This window comes from Saimiri boliviensis, chromosome 7, assembly GCF_048565385.1.
Source record: "Saimiri boliviensis isolate mSaiBol1 chromosome 7, mSaiBol1.pri, whole genome shotgun sequence".
NCBI lineage: Eukaryota > Metazoa > Chordata > Mammalia > Primates > Cebidae > Saimiri > Saimiri boliviensis.
Window position 1 is genome coordinate 18,711,247 of NC_133455.1, and position 23,945 is coordinate 18,735,191.

At 50.1% G+C, this 23,945-nt stretch overlaps 1 protein-coding gene and 1 long non-coding RNA gene across 3 annotated transcripts in view; one reads left to right on the forward strand and one right to left on the reverse strand.

Annotated features, from left to right (window-relative positions):
• Positions 1-555: 555 nt before the first annotated feature.
• On the reverse strand, positions 556-7,436 carry LOC101028200 (uncharacterized). The gene is made up of 4 exons (XR_005580099.2): positions 7,375-7,436; positions 4,349-5,473; positions 1,529-3,954; positions 556-1,381 (listed from the first exon to the last, which is right to left on the reverse strand). It is a non-coding gene; the product is annotated as an uncharacterized LOC101028200 (long non-coding RNA).
• Positions 4,652-23,945, forward strand: part of TBX5 (T-box transcription factor 5) — a 54,610-nt gene continuing 35,316 nt past the window's right edge. Inside the window, exons 1-6 of one of the 2 annotated variants that reach the window (XM_003932215.4) lie at positions 4,652-5,501; positions 9,467-9,651; positions 11,412-11,506; positions 13,747-13,866; positions 14,666-14,813; positions 18,566-18,718. In XM_003932215.4, coding sequence (XP_003932264.1) covers positions 9,505-9,651; positions 11,412-11,506; positions 13,747-13,866; positions 14,666-14,813; positions 18,566-18,718 — 663 coding nt within the window. In that variant the 5' untranslated portion in view covers positions 4,652-5,501; positions 9,467-9,504. Of the gene's footprint in view, positions 5,502-7,181; positions 7,782-9,466; positions 9,652-11,411; positions 11,507-13,746; positions 13,867-14,665; positions 14,814-18,565; positions 18,719-23,945 lie in introns of those variants that run through there. The other variant, XM_010342837.3, reaches the window with a different exon arrangement.

Here is a 23,945-nt window from a genome sequence, read left to right on the forward strand (position 1 = left end):
AACAGATTTGTAAGCCTAAAATACCCACATTGCTCTCTTGGTGACTGTGTAGACACAAGTAGGACTCTACTGAAAATATTAATGCGAAATGCTGGGGAGGGAAGGAAACAGGAGGCCTTCGGTTAGGAGCAGGAAGGCTGCCTGGGCTCTCAGAAGGGAGAGCAATGGGTGGAGGCACTACAGAGCCAGCCAGCGGCTTTGAGGGACATTAGCTGTCCCATTGGAAATAGGGGAGAGAAGTTAAATTTTGTCTTTCCTGAGAAGTTGGGAGGACGATGGGGTTGGCAGCAGAATGGAACAAAGCGGAGAGGGGACCCAGAGGAAGAGTTGCTCCCATCCCACCCTCAAAGACCTCTGTTGGTACCCGAGGTCTGGACCCTTTCTCTCTGTCACCCTTTCTCTCCTTACTGCCTGCATTGCTGTTGCTGCCAGGTCCTACAGGCTCGGTGCCTCTGAAGAAAACCAGCCTGTATTGTCCACTATCCACCCCAAAATAAAAAGATCCACTCCCCCCTCCCCTCGATACAGATTCAAGAAGAAAGCAGTGCAACCAGAAATATGATTTTAATGTTATTTCAATTACATCTGCAATCGCATTTTTTTTTTCTAAAAAGAAAAGGAGAATAAATTATTCTTTCCACTCCATTAGCCCTTGCAGACATTAATGCCACAATTTTGAATGCTCAGACTTTTCTCCTTCTGTTTAGGAGAAATGAACCCGGGTAAAGAAAAACGTTGCCTGGCCTGCTGCAGGGAGCCTCCTATGCAGATAGGGGTGGTTAACAGATGTGAAGAGGTTAATCGACACCTAAAGTCCCAGGTTTCTGGCTGAGATGTTTGGGCTGCGGGTTTCGATTCAGATACACCATAGGCTCTACATGCTCGGCTCTGGGGTCAGAATTCTGAATTCAAAGAAGAGGTTTTGCTCAAGACCTGAACCCAGCTGGTACTAAACCTCCATTTTCTCCCCTGTTTAAAAAGAGGGGCAGTTTTAAAACCCATGCTCTCTTGAACCCACGAAGGAGGCTCCAGAAAGTCAAGAACGACAGGCAGAAATGCGTTTCAGGCCTCAGACCATGAAGCAAATTGTGCAAATGTCCTCGGGGCACCCCCTTGTTTAAGATATTCGGTGGGACTTCCAGGTTGCCATGGTGACCGGGAAATTCAGGGTCCTTGCGGAAACAATCATCAGGAACTTTTCCACTGGGAACTTCGGCCAGTCGCTCGCCACGGAGAGCCTCTGTCAGTTGCATCACCCCGGTCTGTTTTGCGTGTGATTTGGGTGAGGGAGCAAGGTGTCTGGGGTCCCTGCTTCTGGACCCTACTGTTAGGATGTCACCAAAGGCCAGAAACTCAGCACCAGGGAACCGCAGGAGACTGGCTGGAGAGGAAGAAAAATTAGAGGTCTCGACCAAGCAATTGTTTCGGTGACAGATCCTTCCAGATTGGGGTTTGGCCGCCTTCATCACCCCCACCCCCACACACCTCCCTTCACCTCCTCAAGGTCATTACTAGAGTTTTCACTCACAGTTCCAGGCAGGGTGGCCGCCTCCACTCCCTCCCATGTATGCCAGGGCTCTGCAACTGGGACCAGTAGTGTCCTCTCTCAAGAAGGTCTCTCCCCAAATGAAAGTCAGGGAGGATATAGAGATCAGCTGTGCTGATTAAACTGGCTATTTCAGAGTGAACACAACAGCATTTCGGCTTCTCTTGACCCAGCTAGGCCCAAGTCCAAAAGCCTGATCAGACCTTAGAAATTTCGTAAATCAATGGCCTGGAAGATTTTGGCCATTGCTTGAAGGTTGCCTGAATTACTGGGTTGATTTGGAAGACATCGAGATGAGTTTTCATAAAGAGTTTAATTATCATCACAATTGCTGTCTCCTTTGCTTTCTTTGTCGCTACAAATTCTGAATCCCTGCAGCATAGACTTGGAGACAGACCCACACCCCTTCTCCTTAAATAAAGCACTTTATGAAACATCAGATCGAATTCTCTCCAGTGGGGACGCCTTGCTCTGTGAGGCCTGGCTGGCTGGAAAGAGGCCCTCAGGCAGCCAGAACTGGAGTTGAAGTTGCATCTCTGGTTTTGACTCTGGCCCTTTGAGCGAGCTTAACACGTGTGGATTTAATTTCCCTTTCTTTCTTGCTTCCTTTTCTTTCCCCCTACCCCCACCTTGAGAGGGAACAAGAAAAATAGTCTGCTCTGTCGACAGCGCGACACCGTTCCGTTTGCCAAAGAAAATTTGTCTTTCCAGAGTCCCAGAGAGCAGCGGGATCCCAGGTTTCCAATGAACCCTTCAATTGAGGGAAGAGGTATCCAGACAGGCCCCCCACCTTCACCCCAGACCTAGAGATATTAATCCGAGTCTCTCTCTTACAGGGTTACAGACCTGGAATGTCGTAGGTTTCTTTTCCCTACCCCAAACATTTTGGGAGGCCTATCAGTGGGTTTGCCCTATGGAGATGGTTGGAGTTCTCAGGCTCAGTGTGACCCTGGGGGGCTCCAAGTTCTCCCAGCTGCGACCCTCACCTTTCTGGGCTGGGCACTTCCCAGATTGGAGGAGATGAGAACAGTGGTATCCTTGTGTCCGAGCACCGCTCGCTTCCACCTTTCTGCTCTTTGAAGTGTGTAAATTTCTAGCATTGGGATCCTTCTCAGCTGGGCCTTGAAATGATGTCCCCTCTTCCAGTTCTCATTTCATTACCCTGAACAGCAAAACAAAAACAAAAACAAAAACAACCCACCACCACCACCACCAACGAAAAACCCCTCACCCTCCAAACTTGGAAAGTGAAGAGGACAGTATCATCTAAGCACATGAAGCAACACTAACATGAATGAGCAGAGCAGCAATAATCGTTTTTGGTGGAAATATTGGGGGGGGGGAGAATATTGGATACTCGATAATAATAATGGCAGCCAGTATTCTTCCCACATACTTCCGTTCAAAAGGAGGGAAACTAGAAGCCGAATAAAACATTGAGAAGAGACATACTGTGGTCCTGGAAAAAATATAACGGAGTCAGATCTAACTGGGTGAGAGGGGAAGTGACCCCCTTGAGAAACCAGGGAATGTCCCACTCTCAGAGCGACCCTTTATTTTGCAAATTGAGTCGGTCAAAGTTTCGTTTGTCATCATTTCTATTGTTTTAATTCGTATTCATTTTCCCAGCCCCATCCGGGCTTCTATTTTTCATCACCCCCAAGTCGCCACCGGGTCTGTTGGGGACTTATCGGGAGAGAAATAGAAGGGGATGTATTTTAAAGCGAGTTCTCTTTTGAGAGGAAAACAATGGGTAGTTCTGGATGTGTCTTTTTTAAAAACGGAGGGAGAAAGTGAAGAAAAAAAATTAACAGCCATCGTCCCCTTCGGTTTTGGTTTTGACTTTTTAAACAGGAACCTCTGCTATCCTGTTGCGGGATTAAAATCAGGGCAGGAATTTTGCAAAATGAGAAAAATACACTCCGGGAGAAAACCCAGCTGGGAGCACGTTCCGGAAAGCGACATTTCTTCGAAGGGAGGAAGAGAGGATGCGCGCTGCAGCCGGCTCCGGAGCTCATTGACCAGACGATTAGGGAAAAGAACCAGGATTCTCAAATCTAGTTGCGGTCGCTCGTCTCTCCTTTATTCTGTTCGTGGTGCGGGCTCCGGAGCGTCTGGGAAAGCCAGTCTGTGAAGCTGGACTTGTAGAATCCTTTGAATGCCGGTCCAGGTGGCTGCAGGGCCGGCGGTCCGGGATGCCAGAGAAAGGAACCGCACGGAAAAGAACTCGCTACGCTCGGAGTTTCGCCTTTCCCTTCCAGCCCCGGCGGGGCCTAGGCCTCGGCTTCCGGCCCACCTCGGTTCAGAGGTCAAGTAGGAGCTCATCTCGTCCCACGAAGGTTTGGGAGAAGGATTTCGGGTTGCATTCTTGGCATCTGGGAGCAAACGCTGCACCGAACGAGCCTCGGCTTTGGGGAAAGGTCGTTATTAGCGGCTTGGGAAACGAAAGCGAAGCTCGGGGCAGCCTCTCCAGCCTGGCGGAGGGGAAGGACGCGGGGGGTGCTCTCTGGAAGCAAGGGGGTCTGCGGTCCAGCTGGCCGGGAAGCTCGTGGCCGGCGCTGGAAGCTGCCCGCTCTCCCCGCGGGCCTGACCTTGGCTCCCGCACCAGCTCTGCCGGCCGGCTGCCTCCCTGCACATTTTGCTGCTGTTCCAGTCCGGAGCGGACCGGGCCTGGAGCCAGGCCATGCTTCGGAAAGCCCTGGGGGCTGGGGACGCACAAAACCCAGGGTCGAACTCCGAAGCTGGGGGCAAGTCCAGATTCAGACGTCCAGCTCCCTCGGGACCCCTTGGCGGGGAACTTACCCTTCTGGAAGGCCCGACGCTCGCCGGTTCCGTGCTAGGCAGGCCTAGCTCTTCTCTCGGCGCCGCCAGGGGCGTCTACGCGGTACGTTTGCAAGCGAAGCTAGTGGGTTTCCAGCGGCGCGCAGAAGCTTGCGCGTATCCGTCAGTGGGCTGCTTAGAAATTACGCCCATTGATCAGACTAAAAATAATAGTCGTTATTACAAAGCAAAATGGAGTGCCTCGGCGGGCCCTGGTGCTATAATTATTCTCTGCAGAAATCGCCCCTCTCTTCTCCCACCCCTACTCCACCACCCACTCGCACCCCGCCCCTGCCTGGCCACTCTGGGACGAATTGCATTCTTGGACCTTTTTCTTAGCAAGGCACATTACGGAGAACTCTTGTCTCATTTCCCCTCCACGATAACCCAGTAATTATTTCTGTGCAAATCGGCGAGAGGGCCCTGAGTTATCGCGTCCCAAAGCTAACCAGCTAGAGTGGCGCCTCAATATTCGTTTGGCAAGAGCTCCTCCGTGGGGGACTTTTCTTTTTTTAAAAAATAAGGATCTTCAGTCCCCCGAACAACTTGATTTCCTTCTAATAGAGGTCTGAGGTGGACTCCACCTCGCTTCGTGAAGGGTGCCCTCCTCTCCCCCTTGCTAAGAAAGTCGATCTTGGTTCTATTTGTGTCTTATGTTCACCACCCTCATTTCTCCGGAGAAAGCTGGGTTAGTTTATGTCTTTTTTTATTCCCGAAGCGGAGAGGTCCGGGACTTGTGGCTGCGCAGACCCGGCACTGATAGGCAAAGACGGAGAGAAATTAACCTCCCGCCGCTGCCCCCTAGCCAAGCGTGACAGCGCGGCCCGGTTGCGTGACTCGTGACGTCTCCAAGTCCTATAGGTGCAGCGGCTGGTGAGATAGTCGCTATCGCCTGGTTGCCTCTTTATTTTATTGGGGTATGCCTGGTAATAAACAGTAATATTTAATTTGTCCGAGACCACAAACCGACTTCGAGCTGGGAGGTAGGTGCTCTTCTTGACAGACATTGGAAGAAGATCTGGCCTAAAGAGGTCTCTTTGTGGGGGTCCTTTTCAAAGTCTTCACCTGAACCTTCCTCTCCAGCGAGGCGCACTCCTGGCTTTTGCGCTAGAAAGAAGAGGTGGGATATTTGGAGGTGAGTTTTGCCCTGGAGGACTAAGGGGGAAAAATGTTTCTCTTTGCACTTGGCCCGTCCCCGCTCCTTGGCTTTTCACCCCGTCTTGGTCTTGCTGAATCTTCCCTCACTGTGCGGCTACTTTTCATGACCAAAAATAAGAATGGCTTCGTGTGTCACCTGGCAAGAATGGTTTCTCTCTCATAGTTTAAAAATCCCAATTTTGCTTGGTAGCCCAGACCATCTGTGCTCAATGAACTAGGCAAATCTGGCTGGGCTATTACCTGGGAGAGTCCAGATTTTTCCTCTCTGGAGGGGCCTGAAGATTATTTATGGGAATTAATTTTATCCTCAAATCTCTGAGAACTTAAAGGGATTGGGGAGGTCTTTCTGGATTTCCCTTCCCCTCTACCAGAGATGTAGCAGTTCAGCCTCATCCCCATGCCATGTTTGTTTTTTTTGTCTTCGACTTAGGGTCGCCTTGTTAGCAAGCCTGAAGGCCTCCCGGCTGACCTGGATGGCAAGGGTGTTTTCACAAATAAATAAATCGCCTTGGCAAAGATCGGTTTGTTTGCAAACAAACCTGGAAGGTGGAGTGAGCACTGTAGCAAAGGGGAGTTGGTGTTCTCCCTGGTTGCCCCACATTTAGGGCTGGACATTCCACTTTGGCATTTTGCAGCGATGGCCTGGCCTGGGAGTTTAGCAGAGCAGCCACAGAGGGTTACACAGCTGCTGATCTCAGGGCAGTTCTCCTCCCTCCATCCTTTTCTCCAGACCTTGGCTTGCACCGCCAAGTCTCTTATCAGAACCCTAGAAAAATCAGGATGATGGGGATACAGTAAGGATGGGAAACAGAAAAGGACTCCTGACATTTTCTACAAGTACCAATATTTGGTGTCCCAATCTGGGTCTGCTCAGATGGAGACCTACTGACTCTGTTTATGCTTTTATTGACCTCTTCAACTCACCCTCAAAAAAGTACATTTCAGAGAGGGGAAGCGGCAAGGAGAGAAGACCAGTGGAGAAGAAAACCCCAGCCAGTCCCCAATCACTGTTTGATTATTTTAATAAAACTGGGCACTGCCTTGTGTACACCTGGAGCAGGGGAGGTCTGGTGGCCCCACTGGTGGGGGGTGGGAGCCCACAGCGATTCCTTGGCATCTTTGATCTCAGCCCCCATCCCAATGCACCTTCACCCTGCCTTTACCCCAGAGTCGCTGAGAGTAGGGGTGATGAGTAGGGGGTGGAGGGGAGATGTCAGGAAGGCGAGCGCCGGCCAGGCGGGGTCAGGCAGCGCTCCTTCTCGAGGTCGGCATTGGAGAGAATGTATGCAAGGCTGCGGAGGCCCGCAGGGTGTGTGTGTGAGTGTGTGTGTGTGTGTGTGTGTGTGTGTGTGTGTACGCGCGCGCACGCGCGCGCGCACGTCTAGACTTGGTTCTCTGTACCGCCAGCGTCAAGGAGATTACTTCCCGGTTAGAAGCCGACCGCATCTGAAATGATTTGTGCAGGAGTTTTTGCAGCCACCGCTTGCTCAGAGAAGCAGAGATGGATGGAGGTTGGGAAAGGGGTAGAGAGGAGGGAGTTATTGCAGGTCTGGGTTTGAGAGTCATATTGTGATTTGAGTGTTCGGGAAATCTAGTGGAAAAGTTTGGGGGGGAAGGGAGGACGGAAGGGTGGGAGGGAGAGAGAAGGGGGAGGGAGGCAGAGTGCAGTGGGAGCTAGTTGGATACGCGATTTCAGTATTTGTGAGCATCGAGGCAACCCAACGTCACTGCGCTCAGCTGAGTTGGCTTGTATTTCAGAGAGACAGAGACAGAGAGAGAGAGAGAGAGAGAGAGAGAGAGAGAGAGAGAGAGGGAGGGAGGGAGGGAGGGAGAGGCTGAGACTCTCTTACCTCGAACTCGGGAACTTTAATCTTAAAAGCTGCGCTCAGAAAGGACTTCCACCATTCACCGGGCTCCCAACTTACCCTCCCTGGGGGTGTAAGGGAGGAGCGGGGCACTGAGATTACTTTGTTGCGGGTGCTCTTGGAGGCTATTTTGTGTTCTTTGGCGCCTGCCAACTTGGAAGTATTTAGGGAGAGCAAGCGCACAGCGGAGGAGGTGTGTGTTGGAGGTGGGCAGTCGCCGCGGAGGCTCCAGCGTGGGTGCACCCTAGTAGGCAGTAGTAGCTGCTATTCTGGGCAAGCAGTAAACCCCGCATGAAGCCCGGAACCACCATGCCTGCACCCCCGCCTCGCCGCGGGCTTCCCTGCTAGGAGCAGCAGAGGATGTGGTGAATGCACCGGCTTCACCGAGCGAGGTAACCCACCCAGCAGATGGCCTGGGAGGCCCAGAAGGGAGCTCGTCGGTCGAGTCGGCTGGGGCGGAGGGAATGGCGGATTCCAGTCTGGCTGTGTATTCATACAGCGCGGCTCGCAGAGATTTTGCGCAGCTCGGAGCTCCCCAGCGAATGGAGTCCGGGAGGCTGCCGCAGCTTGCGGAGTGGCATTGATGTTTGCAGAAAACACGGCCTGGTCCTGTCATACCGCACGTTGTTCGCCTCCGCCAGCCTGGAGCTCCCCCGACCCTGGCGAGGGCTCAGGATAGGATTCTCCCTGCGGCTGACCGCGGTGAAAGGGAGCGCGTGTGGGGGCGCCAGCCCTGCTTTCTTTTGTTGTGAGTAGGTTGCGGGGCTCCCATCACCGCTTCCCTGAAGCCCCGAGGACGAGGTGAAGAAAACTGCTTGCGAGTCGGGCCTCCGAAGCTGTCCTCCTCGGCCCGGTTTCTAGATCGCTAACCACTGCAGATCAGGATGGGATCTGGCCCCTTCCCGTAGCAGCTGCTAAGGTTTTGGGGAGCCATCGCTTGTGCCCGCTTCCCAAAGTCTTCCTGTTTTGGGAAGGGGGGTGATTCCTATTTGAGTATAGAGGAGATTGGAAGGAGATCAGAGAGCAGGAGACAGGCTCATCGGGCTTGAACAGCTCTGCGGCTGTTATTTTGTATGTTCTAACCTCATATGCCTGCAAACCCGGGCCGTTCTATGCATTGTGGGGACCCAGGCCGCCGATTCAATGCCTCCCGCCTAGGACTTACCCGAGAACGATTTTGTCCTTGCCAGTCCTGAGCCTAGGCTTGCAGCTTTAGCAAGACAGGCCTGGCTGACGTTCAGAGAACCCCCGCTTCAGCCTGGTCACTCCACAAAATGCCCGCCATCCCCAGCCCGGCAGTAGAGCGCTGGTGGCGGGCACGCAGTGATGCGCCTCTCTCGGAACTGCTGTATGGTGGCCTTCTTCATCCAGTCTTCTGTTTGGCTACTTTTTAATCTTTTAACGAATCTTACTTAAGGTTCGGGTAAAGAAAAGGACTTTTAATTTTAAAGGACTTTTACCGTTAAGGCCTGTGACCGATAAAAGATGTATATGAATTCTCTTTTGAACCTAGTCTCAATCTGCACAACCTTCCCTGCCTGTATTTTTGTTTTTGCAAGAGGCGGGTTATTTCAGACAGTTTTGCCTGCTGCAGAAAACGGTTCCTCTTGTGAGGTTTAATTCCGACGGCATCTTGTAATTTGATGAAGAAATAAATTCTCTAAAGGACACTGGGTTTTGTTTTGTTTTGTTTTTGGTTCCTACCCAATGGCTTCCAAAAATACCCACGTCTTATCTTTATTGGCTCTTCCAGAAGTCCAGACAAATTTGACGGGCAGCTTGCTTATCGCGGGGAGCCTGCGCAGGGGAGATGCAGGCCTCGCCTCCTCCGGGTCTGACGCGGGTCTTTTGCAAGAGGTTGTGCCTGGTCATAAAGTAATAGTAATACCGCTAGGAATACGGTAATAGTCATAATTCTAGGGCCTTCTGCAGTCTCCTTCAGCTGGGAACGGAGGTGCTGGTAGCTGGAAACTGGGGGCCAAACTGCTCCCTCCTGTCGCTAGAACTGTGCTCTCCAACCTTTCTCTCTTTCTCTCTCTCCTCCCCACCCCCATCTCCTCCTGCTTCTCTTCCTCAGAGCAGAACCTTGCGTGGGCACAGGGCCCCGGGCGCACCATGGCCGACGCAGACGAGGGCTTTGGCCTGGCGCACACGCCTCTGGAGCCTGATGCAAAAGACCTGCCCTGCGATTCGAAACCCGAGAGCGCGCTCGGGGCCCCCAGCAAGTCCCCGTCGCCCCCGCAGGCCGCCTTCACCCAGCAGGTAAGGAGACTTCACCCCTCGGGTCCCTTTCCAGGGACCAAAGTCAGAGTCTGGCTTCCCGGCTCAGCACCTCTGGAAGAGGGGAGCACAAAAACAAACAAAAACCGTCAAGAAACAAAACGAACCCACGGGCCATCATCATCCCTTCTCCTCTTCATTCCCACTACATTCCACCTTTCTCTTCCCCGTCTTCCCAGATGCTCACATATTGCCACCCACCTTATTGTGACGCTTACCTTTATGGCCAAAGGATTTTAAAAATCTATTTAAATTGTTCGAGAAACCTCAATTACGCGGCTGTTTGGGGTCAGCTCACAATGGCCTAGATAATTCCTTTCTCGCTGCACCACGTGTAGAATCGGTCCTCAGCATCTTAATTAGGGCCGGGTCAGCAGCCACTTCAGGCCCGCATGAGCAATGGCTTGACCCCTCTTCAGATCTTCTGTAGCCTTCGCCTCCTCCTGCCTCCTCCGCACCGCCGCCTAGACCTGAGCACTGCACCATTTGTCTTGAGGTCGGGGCCCAGCGGGCTGGCGCGTCCTCACCCAAAGCTGGGAGCGCACAGGGCTTTGCTGGGAGGGCACCAGGAGCCTCGGGTTTGCCAGGCTACAGCCTGGGCCAGGGCAGAGGGAGGAGCCTCACCTTGCGCTCTGTGCCCTAAACCAGGGACCCACTGGGTGCTCAAGTCGGCCCCTCCGTAGATCCCGATTATTTTTAAGTAGGGTGGGCTGACTTGACCAGAAAAGACACTTGCACTTGGGATTTCGATGAACGTCCTGGCTTTTCCTGGAGTCTTTCTTTGGCTTTTAAGTTTCAGGAAAACGTGTGTATATTTCTAGAGAAGCAGAGAGCGTGAATGAGAGCATGAACACAGTTTAGGAAATTTACAGATTTTTTTTTTTTTTCCGGAAGGGAAAGCCCACTTTTTAGCCTGTTGCAAATTATTGCAAAAAGAAGAGATTGCGCATGCCTGTGTGTGTGTATATATGTGTATATACATTTATATTTGCATCAGTTCTGTAAATTTAGTTTTAGCTGAAAGCCAAAATGTTAAATGACATCAGGCATGACCTATAATCAAAATAGCTGGATGTGAATGGAGCTACTTGTAGGGAGAGCCTGGAAAGTTTGTTAATATAGACATTAGGATTAATTTTCATTCTGGACTGTGAGAACATATGATAATACAAACAGCTTTTAGTTTAAAAATTCATGTGTTCATATTGGTACCCGCCATGGCCGAGAATAAGCAAGCATGTACACATCTGTATCTCTGGTGTGTGGGCATCTGTGTGTCCACATAAGAACATTCTGAGTGGGTTTCTAGATTTGGTTCTAGTTTTTCTAGTTTAGGTTTTTTTTTAACCTTGTATCTCAGCTGAAGTGGATTGAAATAGCTCTGTTTTGTTTTTGTTTGTTTTCTGCTTATTCCGGTCCTCCTCGTGACATTCTGGAGCACCCTTATGGTGGGTGATACTTCCATACCCTTGTGCTGGTGGCATTAGAAAGAGACAGCACAGCACTGTGGCTTCAAGAGGTTTTTGCAAACATCTGGGACTGAGCCTACAGAGGGATCCCTGAGCAGAGGCTGTTGCATGCTCCAGATAATTCTGCAGTGGGCTGAAGCCACTTTTTACCCTGTGAGACTACAGGCTCCAGTAGAAAGGAGGAGCAGTCTCTGTGTTTTGGGGGAGTTTGGGGAAGGAATGCCCACTACTGCCAGGGCTTGTCAGCATGACTTTTTTTTCTCCTTCCTGCAGGGCATGGAGGGAATCAAAGTGTTCCTCCATGAAAGAGAACTGTGGCTGAAATTCCACGAAGTGGGCACGGAAATGATCATAACCAAGGCTGGAAGGTGAGCTGGCTAGTCGTGTAGAGGGAAGAAAAGAAATTGTCGGAGAGGTGAGGAAGGAAAGGTGGCTTGGAAGAGAAGGGATACTAAAGGGGTGGGGGAAGGAGAGTCGACACTTAAAAGAAGAAAATAGAGTAGAGGAGGGAGGGAGGGAGACAGAGAGAGAGAGAGAGAGAGTGGGGTGGGGAGGAAGGTTCTGGTTAAAGGGGCACAGGGAGATTCTTCCATGATCTCTCCTACTATGGAGGAAATACTCCAAAAGTTCGAGTCCCAAAACCCGGCATTTCTAAACCCGGCATTTCTCAGCCCACCTCACTTATGAAAAGAATAAAGAGCTTGGGAGGCCGTGCTATCTGGTTTCATAATGAGGGAAAGAGAGAGGAGGAAGAGGGAAGGGCAAAAACAGAAAACAGAGACCCAGAGAAGACAGAATCTAGAAGGTCTTTGGGTTTCAGGGGTCTTGGACTTTATTCTTTCCTCCTACCCTCATCCCCACCCTCCCTGACCTTGGAGTGGCTCCAGGGTCCCACCCGATTGCCAAACTCCGAATTGCTGAATGTATTCGCTACCTCTTTCATTGTTTATAGAAAGCAGGCGAAGTCTTTGAAACTGAACCGGGGCTCGGCCGGGCTCTATATACAGACACGGATAAACACGGCAGCTTCGCCAAGACGCTCGCCCCGGAGTTCCCCTTGAAAGCTCGCAGAGTTTTAGCTAGAAACGCTAGCCTTCTGGGGGAGGAGAAGGGAGGGTGGTGCAGCTCTGTGTGTCAGTATGAGTGTGTGAGGGTTTGTGAGTGTGTGTGTGTCTGTATGCATGCGCGCGCCCAGGCCTGGGGACGTCCTGGCCACATCCCTACCCGTGCTGGACGGGTCTTCTGCGTCCTGCAAGGCAAAAAGCTAGAGGATGCCCCGAGCAGGCGTTTGGAGCAGGCGGCCGGTAGGCCTAAGCCACCGAGTGTGTGAAGGGGGAGGGTGGAGCCGCCTCTCCAGACGCCCCCGTTCTCCAGCCGAAGCCTCCCTCAATAAACTGACAACAGTGACATTTATTATTATTTAAAATTAAACAAAGTCTGCTCCCCGCTCGGCCCAAGGCCTGAGTGAACTAGGAGGCGCGTTCTGTTTATATCAACGAACTGCAGTCCTCTTCCTATTCCCCCAGGAAGGAAAGACACGGCCGAGCCCCCCTTTCCCCCCCAGCATCAGCCGAGAGGATTTAACTATAAAAGGCCTGCGAAGTCTTCTGCGCCTCTGGCTCCGGGCGCACTTGCTCAGGCTGATAAACACCGCGAGGCTTCGGCTCCTGGGCTCGGAGGGAGAGGCCTCCATTCAACCCTTCCCGCCTTCTCAGAGTGAGCCGACATAGGCCAAACCTGTCTTTTCCCCCAGACACCAGCCTTGAGAATCTTTGCTTCCTGGGGCGTGCTCCTCAGAAGGTGGAGGGGAAATCGGAGTACGCTAGGGCCCAGAAAGGTAGCAGAGAAGGCACAGTTCCGGGCCATCCGCTCGCTAACGACTCCATCCTAGCTCAGGCCTCAGCTCTTTCTGAAACCAAATCTGGGAGAGTTTGGAATTTCTTCGCTGAGGGCCAAGGAATTTCGACTCTCCAAGGAAGAGTGCCAGGCGCCTTGGAGAAGTTGTGCGGCACTCAGGAATAAGCTCTTGCTAGAGACCCGCGTCAGAGGTCACCCACCGAGTTATCCTGGGAACCGCAGCCTCCCCCGTCCTCCCGGGGCAGAGGACTGAAGCCAGGCCGGGAAGGCTGTGCGCACCCACGCGTGTGCGGCTCTGGGGCGGACACACCTTGGCGTACACGTGATCCCTGGGTGCCGCGAGGATCGGCGGAAGCACCCGGCTAGACTGATTCTCTAGGATCGGCTCCTACCTTTGACCTAATAAGCCTCTTCTCCCCCAAATATTCATGGTAGGGGTCTGGTTCTAAAAAGGAAAGTTAGCAAGAGTTCAAATGGAGGTGACTTTGAAGCATCTTTAAAACCAGTTCTCTTGAAGCGCCGGTGTCCGGGGATTCCGTTTTCGGTAAAAATACCTACAGTTGCCCGCCTGCTGTTTCCTCCTCCTTGTAACTTCAAGGGAAACCCGGGCTGGATCATGATGAGAGCGGAACGGGGCCAGTTTCCGCTTCCACGTTTCTCCAGGAATCCCTTCTTCCCTTAAAATGGATGGAGGCTGTCTTCAAAATTTTGGCATTAATTCCCGCCCCCCACCCCCTTCCCTCTCTCTTAGGCGGATGTTTCCCAGTTACAAAGTGAAGGTGACCGGCCTTAATCCCAAAACGAAGTACATTCTTCTCATGGACATTGTACCTGCCGACGATCACAGATACAAGTTCGCAGATAATAAATGGTAGGCACTGGGGTGGCAGGTGGAGTGGGGAGGGAGGAAAGTGGAACCTTCTCCCGAGAATTTGAATCAGTGAACATTGTTTTGTTTTGTTTTGTTTTGAGTTCCCACTGTGCGCTAAAGGCTCCTGTGTGCCTATCCATTTGCTTTTTAATAATCATTCTCAGGCGAAGAAAGTGCAACCAGTAGCTCCCGTTTTCCAGATGAGAAAACGGAAGCTAAGAGGAAACGAGGTGCCTGTGTCTATCGCTGTACCCACAAGGTTGTGGAGTTTTACAAAGGGCATTGTTACCAAGCGCTTGGAGGTATTTCTGGGGCATAAAACCATTTACAGTTATTTTTTATGAGTTACCTACTTTGAACATGCATTTTTATGAAATTGCAAAATCGGCTCGTGGTATTGGAGTTAAACGGTTAAGAGAGGAGAGGCCCATTTCTTGGGTAGATTGTGCCCATGGCTGTCAGCAGTGCAGAGGCCTGACAGTGAAGTCCTGGTTGAAAGCCCTCAAGGAGTTTTCAAGGCTTTTTGCACGTCCAGACCTCCAGAACCTGCCCCTTGTTTATGGGATGCAAGAGGCTATAAGAAGAAAGAGCTGGGGCAGGGGCCGCCCTGGACCCAGGCACCAAGTAGGCTGGGGCATCTGGGATTGCAGATACCTAAGGGAGATGGGAGAGCCTTCAGCTTATGTCTAGCTACTACTCAGCAACCCTCACCTGGTGCGTGACCTGAAGCATGCTCCAGTGAAGTTCATTACCTCCAGACTCTGAGCCAGGCCTCTGGTCATACCTCTCCTTGGTCTAGGTCTGTGACAGGCAAAGCTGAGCCCGCCATGCCCGGCCGCCTCTACGTGCACCCGGACTCGCCCGCCACTGGGGCTCATTGGATGAGGCAGCTCGTCTCCTTCCAGAAACTCAAGCTTACCAACAACCACCTGGACCCATTTGGGCATGTGAGTACCGTGCCCTGTATTCCACGCCGCCGTCTCTCCCTCCTGTCCTCTCTCCCTTCTTCTCACTGGCTTGCTCTCTCTTCCTGGCTCTGCATGCCCACACTTCTCCTTTTCTTTGCTCCGTTTTCCCCCACTTTGGGCATTCCACCTCTGCCTCCTTGATCTGGACTTCCTTTTGCTTCCTTTTTTTCCCCTCCATCTTATTTCTTCGCTCATTCCTTTCTCTTATTTCTTTTTCACCTCATTTGGCTTTCCCTTTGCTTTCTTTTTCTTCCTAGGACTTCATTCTCTGTCTCCACTTCTCTCCTATGCAGATATCTGCCCCTTTGCAGTCCTTCCTGTGATCCACGCTCCCCAGCTCTCTGTGTCTATGGTTCCTTGGTGGCTGGAGATATGGCCTGCCGGTTCACCTGGGCTGGGGCTGCATCTTTGCTGCTAGCACTCCGACCCCTCTGCCTTTGCCTAGGGATGGAGGAATAACTGAAGCTGCTCATTCCAGGCCTGGAGAGTCTGTGAATTCGACCTGTGGTTAGGATTGGAGGGCTGTGTTTCAGTCTTGCAGAAAACATGAATCCTCTAGCCCAGTGGGTACCTAGTATAGACTGCACAGAGGCTGGACCACAGTGAAAGCCGTATCCATTCCCTCCCCACTTCCCAATCCTGCCCTATTATTGGGATGTTCCAGGGGTAGAGGGAGAGCCCAGCTCACCTGCCCCGTCTTTTACAGATGTGAAAATGAACTCATAAGAGGCAAACTATGGTGCCAGTGCCACTTTTTAGCTTGATCCTCCTGGGGAGATCTGTTTTTCTTTTCAACATCCAGCTTTCTCCCTTTCCACACTGTGCCCAGAGCAGGCGAACCGCGGTCCTAAACTTGGAGTCTGGATCGGACCCAAGAGAAAGGTCTGGTGAATTTCCTGAAACTGAACGCAGGGTATTATTGAATGTGCAGCCTGCCCACCACCCAAAAGAAAGTGTAGGCTTTAGTGGATTCTTAATATAGGCATCACTTCTCTTCCCCAAAGAAAAACAAAACACAGAACACTGATTGTTGAAAAAATGTCCCCAAATCTCATCGTAGGAGATAATCATTGAACAGAACACAGATTCTGAATTCACCTTTAGAACCCTTAGCTGGATGATTCTGCAATACAAGTGGGTTCATTCATCTTAGGGCATTTGATCCTCAGGGCAGCCTAGGGGGAGGACCGAGAGGCGTAGCTTTTGCAGTGGAGAGTCCAGGGGACTGGGAATGACTTGACAAGGTCCTGCAGCTTGTACTTGGGAGCAGAGATTTGAGACTAGATTTCTCTACTTGCAAGAGGGGTTCTCTGTCCTGGAAGGTTGTAGCTTCAAAGAGAAGCAACAGGCCCACGGTTGCCAGTTTCAGGGAAAGGAGGGGGCTGGGCGGGAATGAATTTGGCCAAGGAGGGGAGGATGGTTTATGAAGGTCCAAATAAGAAATCTGCTCCTTCGAGGCCTTGGGGCTGAAGTTCTGAAGCCCCCAGGATCTGGGGTGGGAAAAGGATCCCAGGGACCCCCATTGATGGATGAATGCAGCTCTTAGCATGTGGGTGGGGAGGAGATTGGGTGGCTTGCTGGAGGGGAGAAAGAACCGTTCGGTTTCTATGTAGTCTGCTGGGAGGGCCGGGCATTCCCAGGCAAATGCAGAGCCTTTCTGTTAAACCCGGGTGTTTGGCCCACGAGTCCTTTTTGCTGGGCTTCCCAGGAGGTGCTCTGTGCATTCAGCTTGCGTGGGCGTTAGCTGACCCGTCCTGGCTATGTATCTGCCAGTACCCAACAAGTACTTTACCAGCACCAAGGAAAACCGGGGCTGTTTCTAAAGGTCCCACATGCATCTCTGGGCTGGCTCCTTCTGGAGAGTGGGACCCTTGGATGGGGTCCTGCGTGGTCCTTGACGCTGGAAAGTGAGAGGTTCCCGTTTCAGCTCCTAGCTTTTTCTCTGCCCCTCTGGAGTGCATTGGAGTCTCTCTGGGGCAGATGCCTGCGGAAGGTGCACAAACCCCACCACCAAATTCCTGGCATCCCTGCCAGCGTCAGGACCTTCCCAGTTGGGGAGAGGGGCTCGGCACTGCTCAGAACTGCCCAGAAGCCAGGCATTTCCACCCTGAACTCCCGACTTCCGTTCAGAGCTGCCCTAATGAAATTAGGAGCCATTAGATCGCCCTCGCGCTGATGTCTCCACACTGTCCCCAGCCGTCAAAGCAATTTGGCTAAGCCGGGCCGATGGCCGCGCCGGCCCGGGACTGTGGCGGCTAGCGGGGCCCTGCTGCGTCTCTCTGTCGCCATGCCGCCCCGGTCGGCGTCGCTATCGGCCGGGGAGGCGGCTGGGCCATGGCGGCCGGAGATTAGAGCCGCGCGGCCCGGAGTCCGGCACCGCAGGGCCCGCGAGCTCCTCGTCCCTCCCCCGCCAGGCCGCAGCTCCCCTCCCCCAGCTACCTCTACCCTCTGGGGCCGGGCTCCCGGGTTGGTCCAAGAATCCTGCCCCAGGGTCATCAATGCAAATAATCAAAGTCACTGAGACAACCTCCGCAGCTCCCGGGGAAAAAGCAGGCCAGATTTTCAGGCTGTTAAACGCGATGATCCGCGCGGTCGGTGGCGATGTATGAGAACGTTTTGGTAAACATTAGCGTTAACAGCCTCCCGGGAGCATCAAAACCCAGGCGTCATCAGAACAACAAACCCAGTTTTATTGGTAAGGATGCTGATCTGTGACCAGCCCTGGCTCCAGCAAGAACGCACAGCCTGGAAGTCCTCCCCCTCCTCCTCCTCCTCCTCCTCCTCCTCTTCCTAATGATAATGGGGGTTGTAAAAATGGCAGCATGACCACAGCAGTTAAGACCCCTCTTGTCCCTGGGAGCACCCCTAAACATGGGGAAGATAGGAAGGAAGTAAAAAGAATATTCCCGACAAAGCAGATGTAGCCGTTCTGTCTGAGGCCAAGTATGCAGATAATTCTGGTGATGGATTCTGAAATGTGATCAGGTTGGAGAAAGGGAGTTTCCAAGGCAATCAGCCCCTTCTTTGAGGGGCGTGAGGGGTGCCTCTTCCCCACACCTTATGACCCGACGTCCTTGGAGGCCAGATCACCTGCGCCCCCCCAGAATATATTCTCTTTTCATTGACTCTCATTTGCTTGTTTTCCAAACAAAGGCCCCACATTTGAGGTCTAATCACCCACCCCAAGCCTCAGAAAAAAGGCTGTGCAGCGAACTGGTGACTTTTTTTTGTTGTTAAATTCCAGTTTTTCAAACACTTGGTCTCTTCTCTTGCATCCCTCAGAGATTTGGGAGTGGGGATTATTTGTATGATTGTTTATTTGTTTGTCCCCTTGCCCCCACACCACCTGTCAATCAAAAAGTGTTGATCAGGCTTCCCTCCAGACTGGGATTCCTCGATCCAGACTTGCTCGGCTCCCTTTAGGGGTGGGAAGTGCCCTACGCAGGGAGTTAATTTATTAAGCAAACTTTATTACGAATTCTGATTTACTGCTCTGTGTGCCTTGGGTAGATTCCTGGAATATTATCCTGGCTTTTTCGGTTGGAAATTGTTATTTTTGAAATGTTTCTTTATAATGAAATCCTTGGCCCTTTTTCAAAACAGCAGAAAAACACCTATTTTTCGAAAGCTGGTATAACAATGCGAATTTAGAGGACAGGGAGCAGGGTTTTTATCTGGAGACAAAGGGAGTTTTGATTTTCTTACAATCTCATTTTCTTTATTATTTTTAGATTATTTTAAATTCCATGCACAAATACCAGCCCAGATTACACATCGTGAAAGCGGACGAAAATAATGGATTTGGCTCAAAAAATACAGCATTCTGCACCCATGTCTTTCCTGAGACGGCGTTTATAGCAGTGACTTCCTACCAGAACCACAAGGTAAGCCTGAAGCCCAGGAACCAGTGCCTGGGGCCGTCTGTTCTTTCTTTTGCAGGAATCTGCAAGGGTTTCCTGCTGGAACTTTGCTCCTCTGAATGGCAGCTGTCACCAACTGTGACCCCAGGGTGCTGGGGTGGGGACAAAGCTGCAGCCTAAGAGTTTCAGCTGTTTGTACTATGTCCAAGGGCTTGGCATAACGGTCACAACCACACATATGCACCCACACCAGTTAGAAACAAACCTGTCAAACGATATGGGCCATACACTCAAATGGCACAGGAAGGCATCCCATTGACTTTATGAAATGCCTAGTTGGAAGAAAGGTTGCTTATTGCATGGCTCTGGTGCTACCGTTTCATTTCTGGGGTGACCTTTTCTGCTGGGATCAGTTTTCTCCTCTCCGCCTTTTTGATGTTTTTTTTTTTGTTTTTTTTTTTTCCATCTGAGAGAGGGTCTCACTCTGTCACTTAGGCTGGAGTACAGTGGCACAGTCATGGCTCATTGCACCCTTGACCTCCCAGGCTCAAATGATCCTCCTGCCTCAGCCTCCGGAGTAGGTGCGACTGTGGGCACACACCATCATTATGCCTGGCTAATTTTTAACTTTTCTTTTTTATAGAAATAGTGTCTTGCTATGTTGCCAGGACTGGCCTTGAACTCCTGGCCTCAAGCATTCCTCCTACATTGGTCTCCCAAAGTGTTGGGATTACAGGCATGAGCTGCTGCACTCACTCTGCCTTTTAGATGCATCTCAACTGGCAACAGGGCAGGTAGCAAAGTTGCCAGGATCCTTAGGACCGGACTTTCCTGATGCTTCCCTAATTGTTTCAGTAATCGCTGACTCCAGACCACATTCATGAGAAAGGTTTGCCTTGTTAAAGTGACGGCAGAACAACCCGTGGTGCCAGCAGCTTGGAATAACGCTCCCAGGACTTAGACAAGAGCTTGCAGAACGACAGCTTGGTCAGGGGAGGCACACCATGCATTCAGCCCATGCATTGCTTGGGAGAAGGTGGCTGCAGTTTGATGTAGGGGTGGGATACTGCCAGGTGGGTTATGTGAAAGTCAGATCCCACGAGGTTCAAAATCCAGGCGCTGGTTTTGGCATTTCGAAGCTTAGCAATGACTTTGGAGCAGGCTGCCTATAACAGCAGGTTGGAGGGCAGGGGGAGTATCTTCTCTTTTTCCTCAAGAGAAAGGTTGTTTTGACTTGTCAGGATTTACCTCTGTTCCTTAGATACCCGAGTGCATGTGGATTCATTTTATTGCGGGGGGCAGGAGGGATTTAATGTTTCCTAAGCCTTGTTATGAAAAGATCTGGAATCTGGAGAGGCAAGAAATAGGTGCTGGGGGAGGGGCCCTTGCCCTCCTGGGGTTGTACACTGTTAGGAGTATTAAGCAGTGATTTGGGCTTAGAAGGCTGTGGGAGGGCAAGGTGGGAGGGGATTCATATGGGATCTGTGAGGGTAGATCACCTAGATGGATGTGGCGATGGTGCACACCTCCCCCTTCGCAGCTCTTGTCCCCACCAGCAAGGCTGGGGTGGAAGGGGGACTGCAGGAGTGGGGGGGGGGGCAGAGAAGGGTGAGAGGCAGGCTGAGCATCCCAGATCCTCCTATCACCCCTCCAAGGTCATTCCAGTGCAGGCTGGCTTGGCAGAGAATGTCCCAACTGAGGCCGGGACTGTTCCAAAATGCTGTGGGTAATCTCTAAATCCAGATTGTCTGTGACCAGGCCAAGCTGTGATAGATGGTTCCTTCCAGGCCACAAGGTCTGTCTGGGAACCCAGGTCAAGAGAGCTTCCTGCCCTCAGAAAGAAAACTCATTCCCCTCAAAACACCATTCCTTTTTAAAGGGGAAGGAGGATTTTTCTGAGCATCCCCACATTTGTTGAACTAACGAGAGCAAACCTGAGGGTTGAATGCCCTGAAAGGTACAAAACTATTTCAGGCCAATTTGAGTCTGACTCTTTGAAACGTGTTTCCCTCAATGGTTGCTATAAGCCTGTTTAGCTTTGCGGTGACGGTCACAGGAAGAAAAAAAAAAAAAAAAAGAATAAATAGCAATATGGAAGCTCAATTTTTCCTATATATGTATATACTTACAGGCTCCCAGACCTGACAGGAGTCCAAAAATATATCAGATATTTCCCTGCTCTACCCCAAGAAAGCCCAGGTTCATGTAGGAGGACAGGAAGGGTGCACATATAAAAGTGACCTGCTTAAAAAACCATCTGAGTGTTCAGGTCCTTTGAAAGAAACACCCTAAATTCTGTGTAGTTATGGTCTTCAGATTCATCGGGTGTGGATAGATGTGGGAAAACTCTCTCTTTCCTTCTCTCTGTTGATAGCCTTATTGAAGGAAAATTGTCATCCAATAAACAGTCACCTTTGAAATAGACAATTTGGTAAGTTTCACGTGTACATACACACACACACACACACACACACCCCTGTGAAACAGTCACTGAAACCATTTGTGAATATGCCCAACACCCTTTACATTTCTATTTAAAAAATTTCTTCCCCAATGCACATATTGAGTGATTGATGTGCATGAATGACTGCCTGCCCAACGGGGTGTGTATGTGTGATTTTTTTTTTTTTTTTAGCACAATCTAGGGAATTGTGTGTCTGAATGCTCACAGGTCTAAGAATGTGCGTCTCCAAATATGCATTTGAACATACGTGTATTTGATGGCCATACTAAGGGTTCACACACAAGAATTGCTTTTGTATTTTCTTTATTGGTTGAGTCACCTGTGCATAAAGTTCTGTTTAGCCAGTGTGACAGATTCCTTGACATCTGGGATTGGAATTTCAGGGGGGACAACTTTCTGTGGCCCTCCCCTACTTCTTACTTTAGAGCACCAAAGGCATCTATTTTCTTTTCAGGAGCAAATCCAAAACTGCTCTTTCCCAGTCAAGTGCGGGCCCCTGCAAACATTTCCCACATGGATATATGATGTGTGATTTAAATAAGCGGGCCAGGGTTGCATGTGATTTGTGGACTCAGTCTTGCTACTTTATTGTCTCACCTGGACCGGGTGTTGAGACTTCTGACTTCATGGGTGGAAGCCAGCTGAGCTTACCATCCCATAGGGTTAAGGTGGAGGACGGTGGAGGCAGACTGCTTGGGTTCAAATCTATTTGACTTTGGGCAAATGACTTAACTCCATTCCCCCGTCTGTAAAATGGGGATAATAAGAGAACTCACCTCATAGGGTTGTTGTGAAAATTCAGTGAGATAATTCCTGGCAAGCGTGTCATGCGAGACCTGGCAGAGAGCTAGCACGGAGCATTAGTAATGATGGATAAGACCATCGATTGACTACTTAACGGATCAGTTCATTAACAGGGCGACTCCATCCCAAACACAGACTTCTGAAAACTCTTTGCTTACTCATTCTAACTTCCTGGCTAGTTTACAGAATCTGAAGGACTGGGATTTTAAATAAGTTCTTATTCCTGTGGTTGAAAAACAACTGCAAATGTTAGTCTTTGTGGTTTAGTTGGCGCATTCCCTGATCATGTCATCAATTCGAAGACTATTTGTCTAGCATTTTGCCTTGGATAAATGAGCAGAGAAAGAAAAGCAATGCATGTGATTAACTTGCCAAGACAATTTGGAAAAATAAGGGCCACCATTTTTATGGTCAAAGAGCCCAGTGCCTTCAGAATGATCTTTCTGTGCTTGGATGTAGGTACCAGGTGGAGGTAGGTATGCAGCAGGGCTGAGTTCTTAGGCTGCAATCACATACCCATATACCACAGGGCCTCTAATGACGAGACACATTTCCTCAGCCCAGCTGTGATCTCAGGCTGGATTTGGGACTTATTTCCCCAGATGGTTGACAGCTTGAAAAAGATATTTAAAAACTCAAATCTTCCCCAGTGACATTCATTCTGTGAAACACGTTTTTGTAAAGTTTTCACTGCAGTTGTCAGCAGCTCCCAGAGCAATCCCTAGAAATATTTAGGTGTTAAAAAAAGGTCACGTGGGCATTTCATTTCCCTGTTCTTGCAACAATGGCTGTGTATGCAAGCAATGTCTATCCCCAGATATTAACCTAACTTCGCCATTAAAAGGCATTTTCCTCCTGCTTAAATCATTGTGTAAGGAGTCTATATTTATGAGGTATGAGCTTTCTGGTTGGGACCAGGAAATGAACCCTTAATAGAGAGACATAATTAAGATTTTTAGCCCTCGTGAGGGTTTTCAAAATTTTTTTTCAAAAGCAAGAATTCACAACAATTATTCTCATTAATTTTTACAACCTCTGTCTCAGTTGGAGCTGGTATTTATATTTGTTTTTCCCCCACTCCCAACTCTCCCCCGGATATCCGGTTTTATGTTGATTTCGAAGGGAGTACATTTGCATGGCAAATAGAAGTCAGTTTCAGTGAAGCCTTTTGGTGGAACTGAGAAATCCAGGTATATCAGTTTGTGTGCCCATGATCTAACACACAGCATATTAGGAAGGGACTTTTATAAACACTGTTATAGTACGTGAGGGGACAGATATTTTAACCTGCAGATAAGCTAGTATGTTGACATTTCTCAAGGGTAATTCTTATGTCATATAGGTAACTATAATCAGTTTCCAAAAGAAGTTACACATAAAGATCAACATACCTTACAAGTGTACATGTAAGAAACTGTGCTTATCTTGTGCAATGATATTTTTGCAAGCTATGATGGTAAGCACAAGATTAGTCAGTAGCCAATCTGTTTGAGGTGCAAGGAATGGATTTGAGCTAAAGTTTTTGCTGATAACAAAATCTACCCTTTTCTTCTTTCCTTGGGGCAATTTTTTGTCCTGAGTTCTTGGTGGAGAAGTGACATCATGGACTGAGCACTAATTCTGATACTCAGATCCTCACTAAATGCTGGTGTCACAGCCTCACCATCTTCGACATTTGCTTCTGAGACTGGGGTGGGGTGGAGTGGGGGTGGGGTGAGAGGAAAAGATGTGTTTCCTCTGCTTTTAAATGGTCTATTTTTCCTTAACTTTTTCTGAGTCCATTAAAAAACAATTAATTGTCAACTGGGTGAAATTTTATTGTGACAAAACCTGAATGAGAAAGAAAAACCCTATTAGGTGTCGGGTTTTTAGAGTCTTAAAATACAAGTGAATACGGAGTACACATCTTAAGATGACTTTCCAAAAGGATTTTATAGATTTTTCTATTCATTCAGAAGAGTCAAGAAAAAGTCTGAGGCTGGG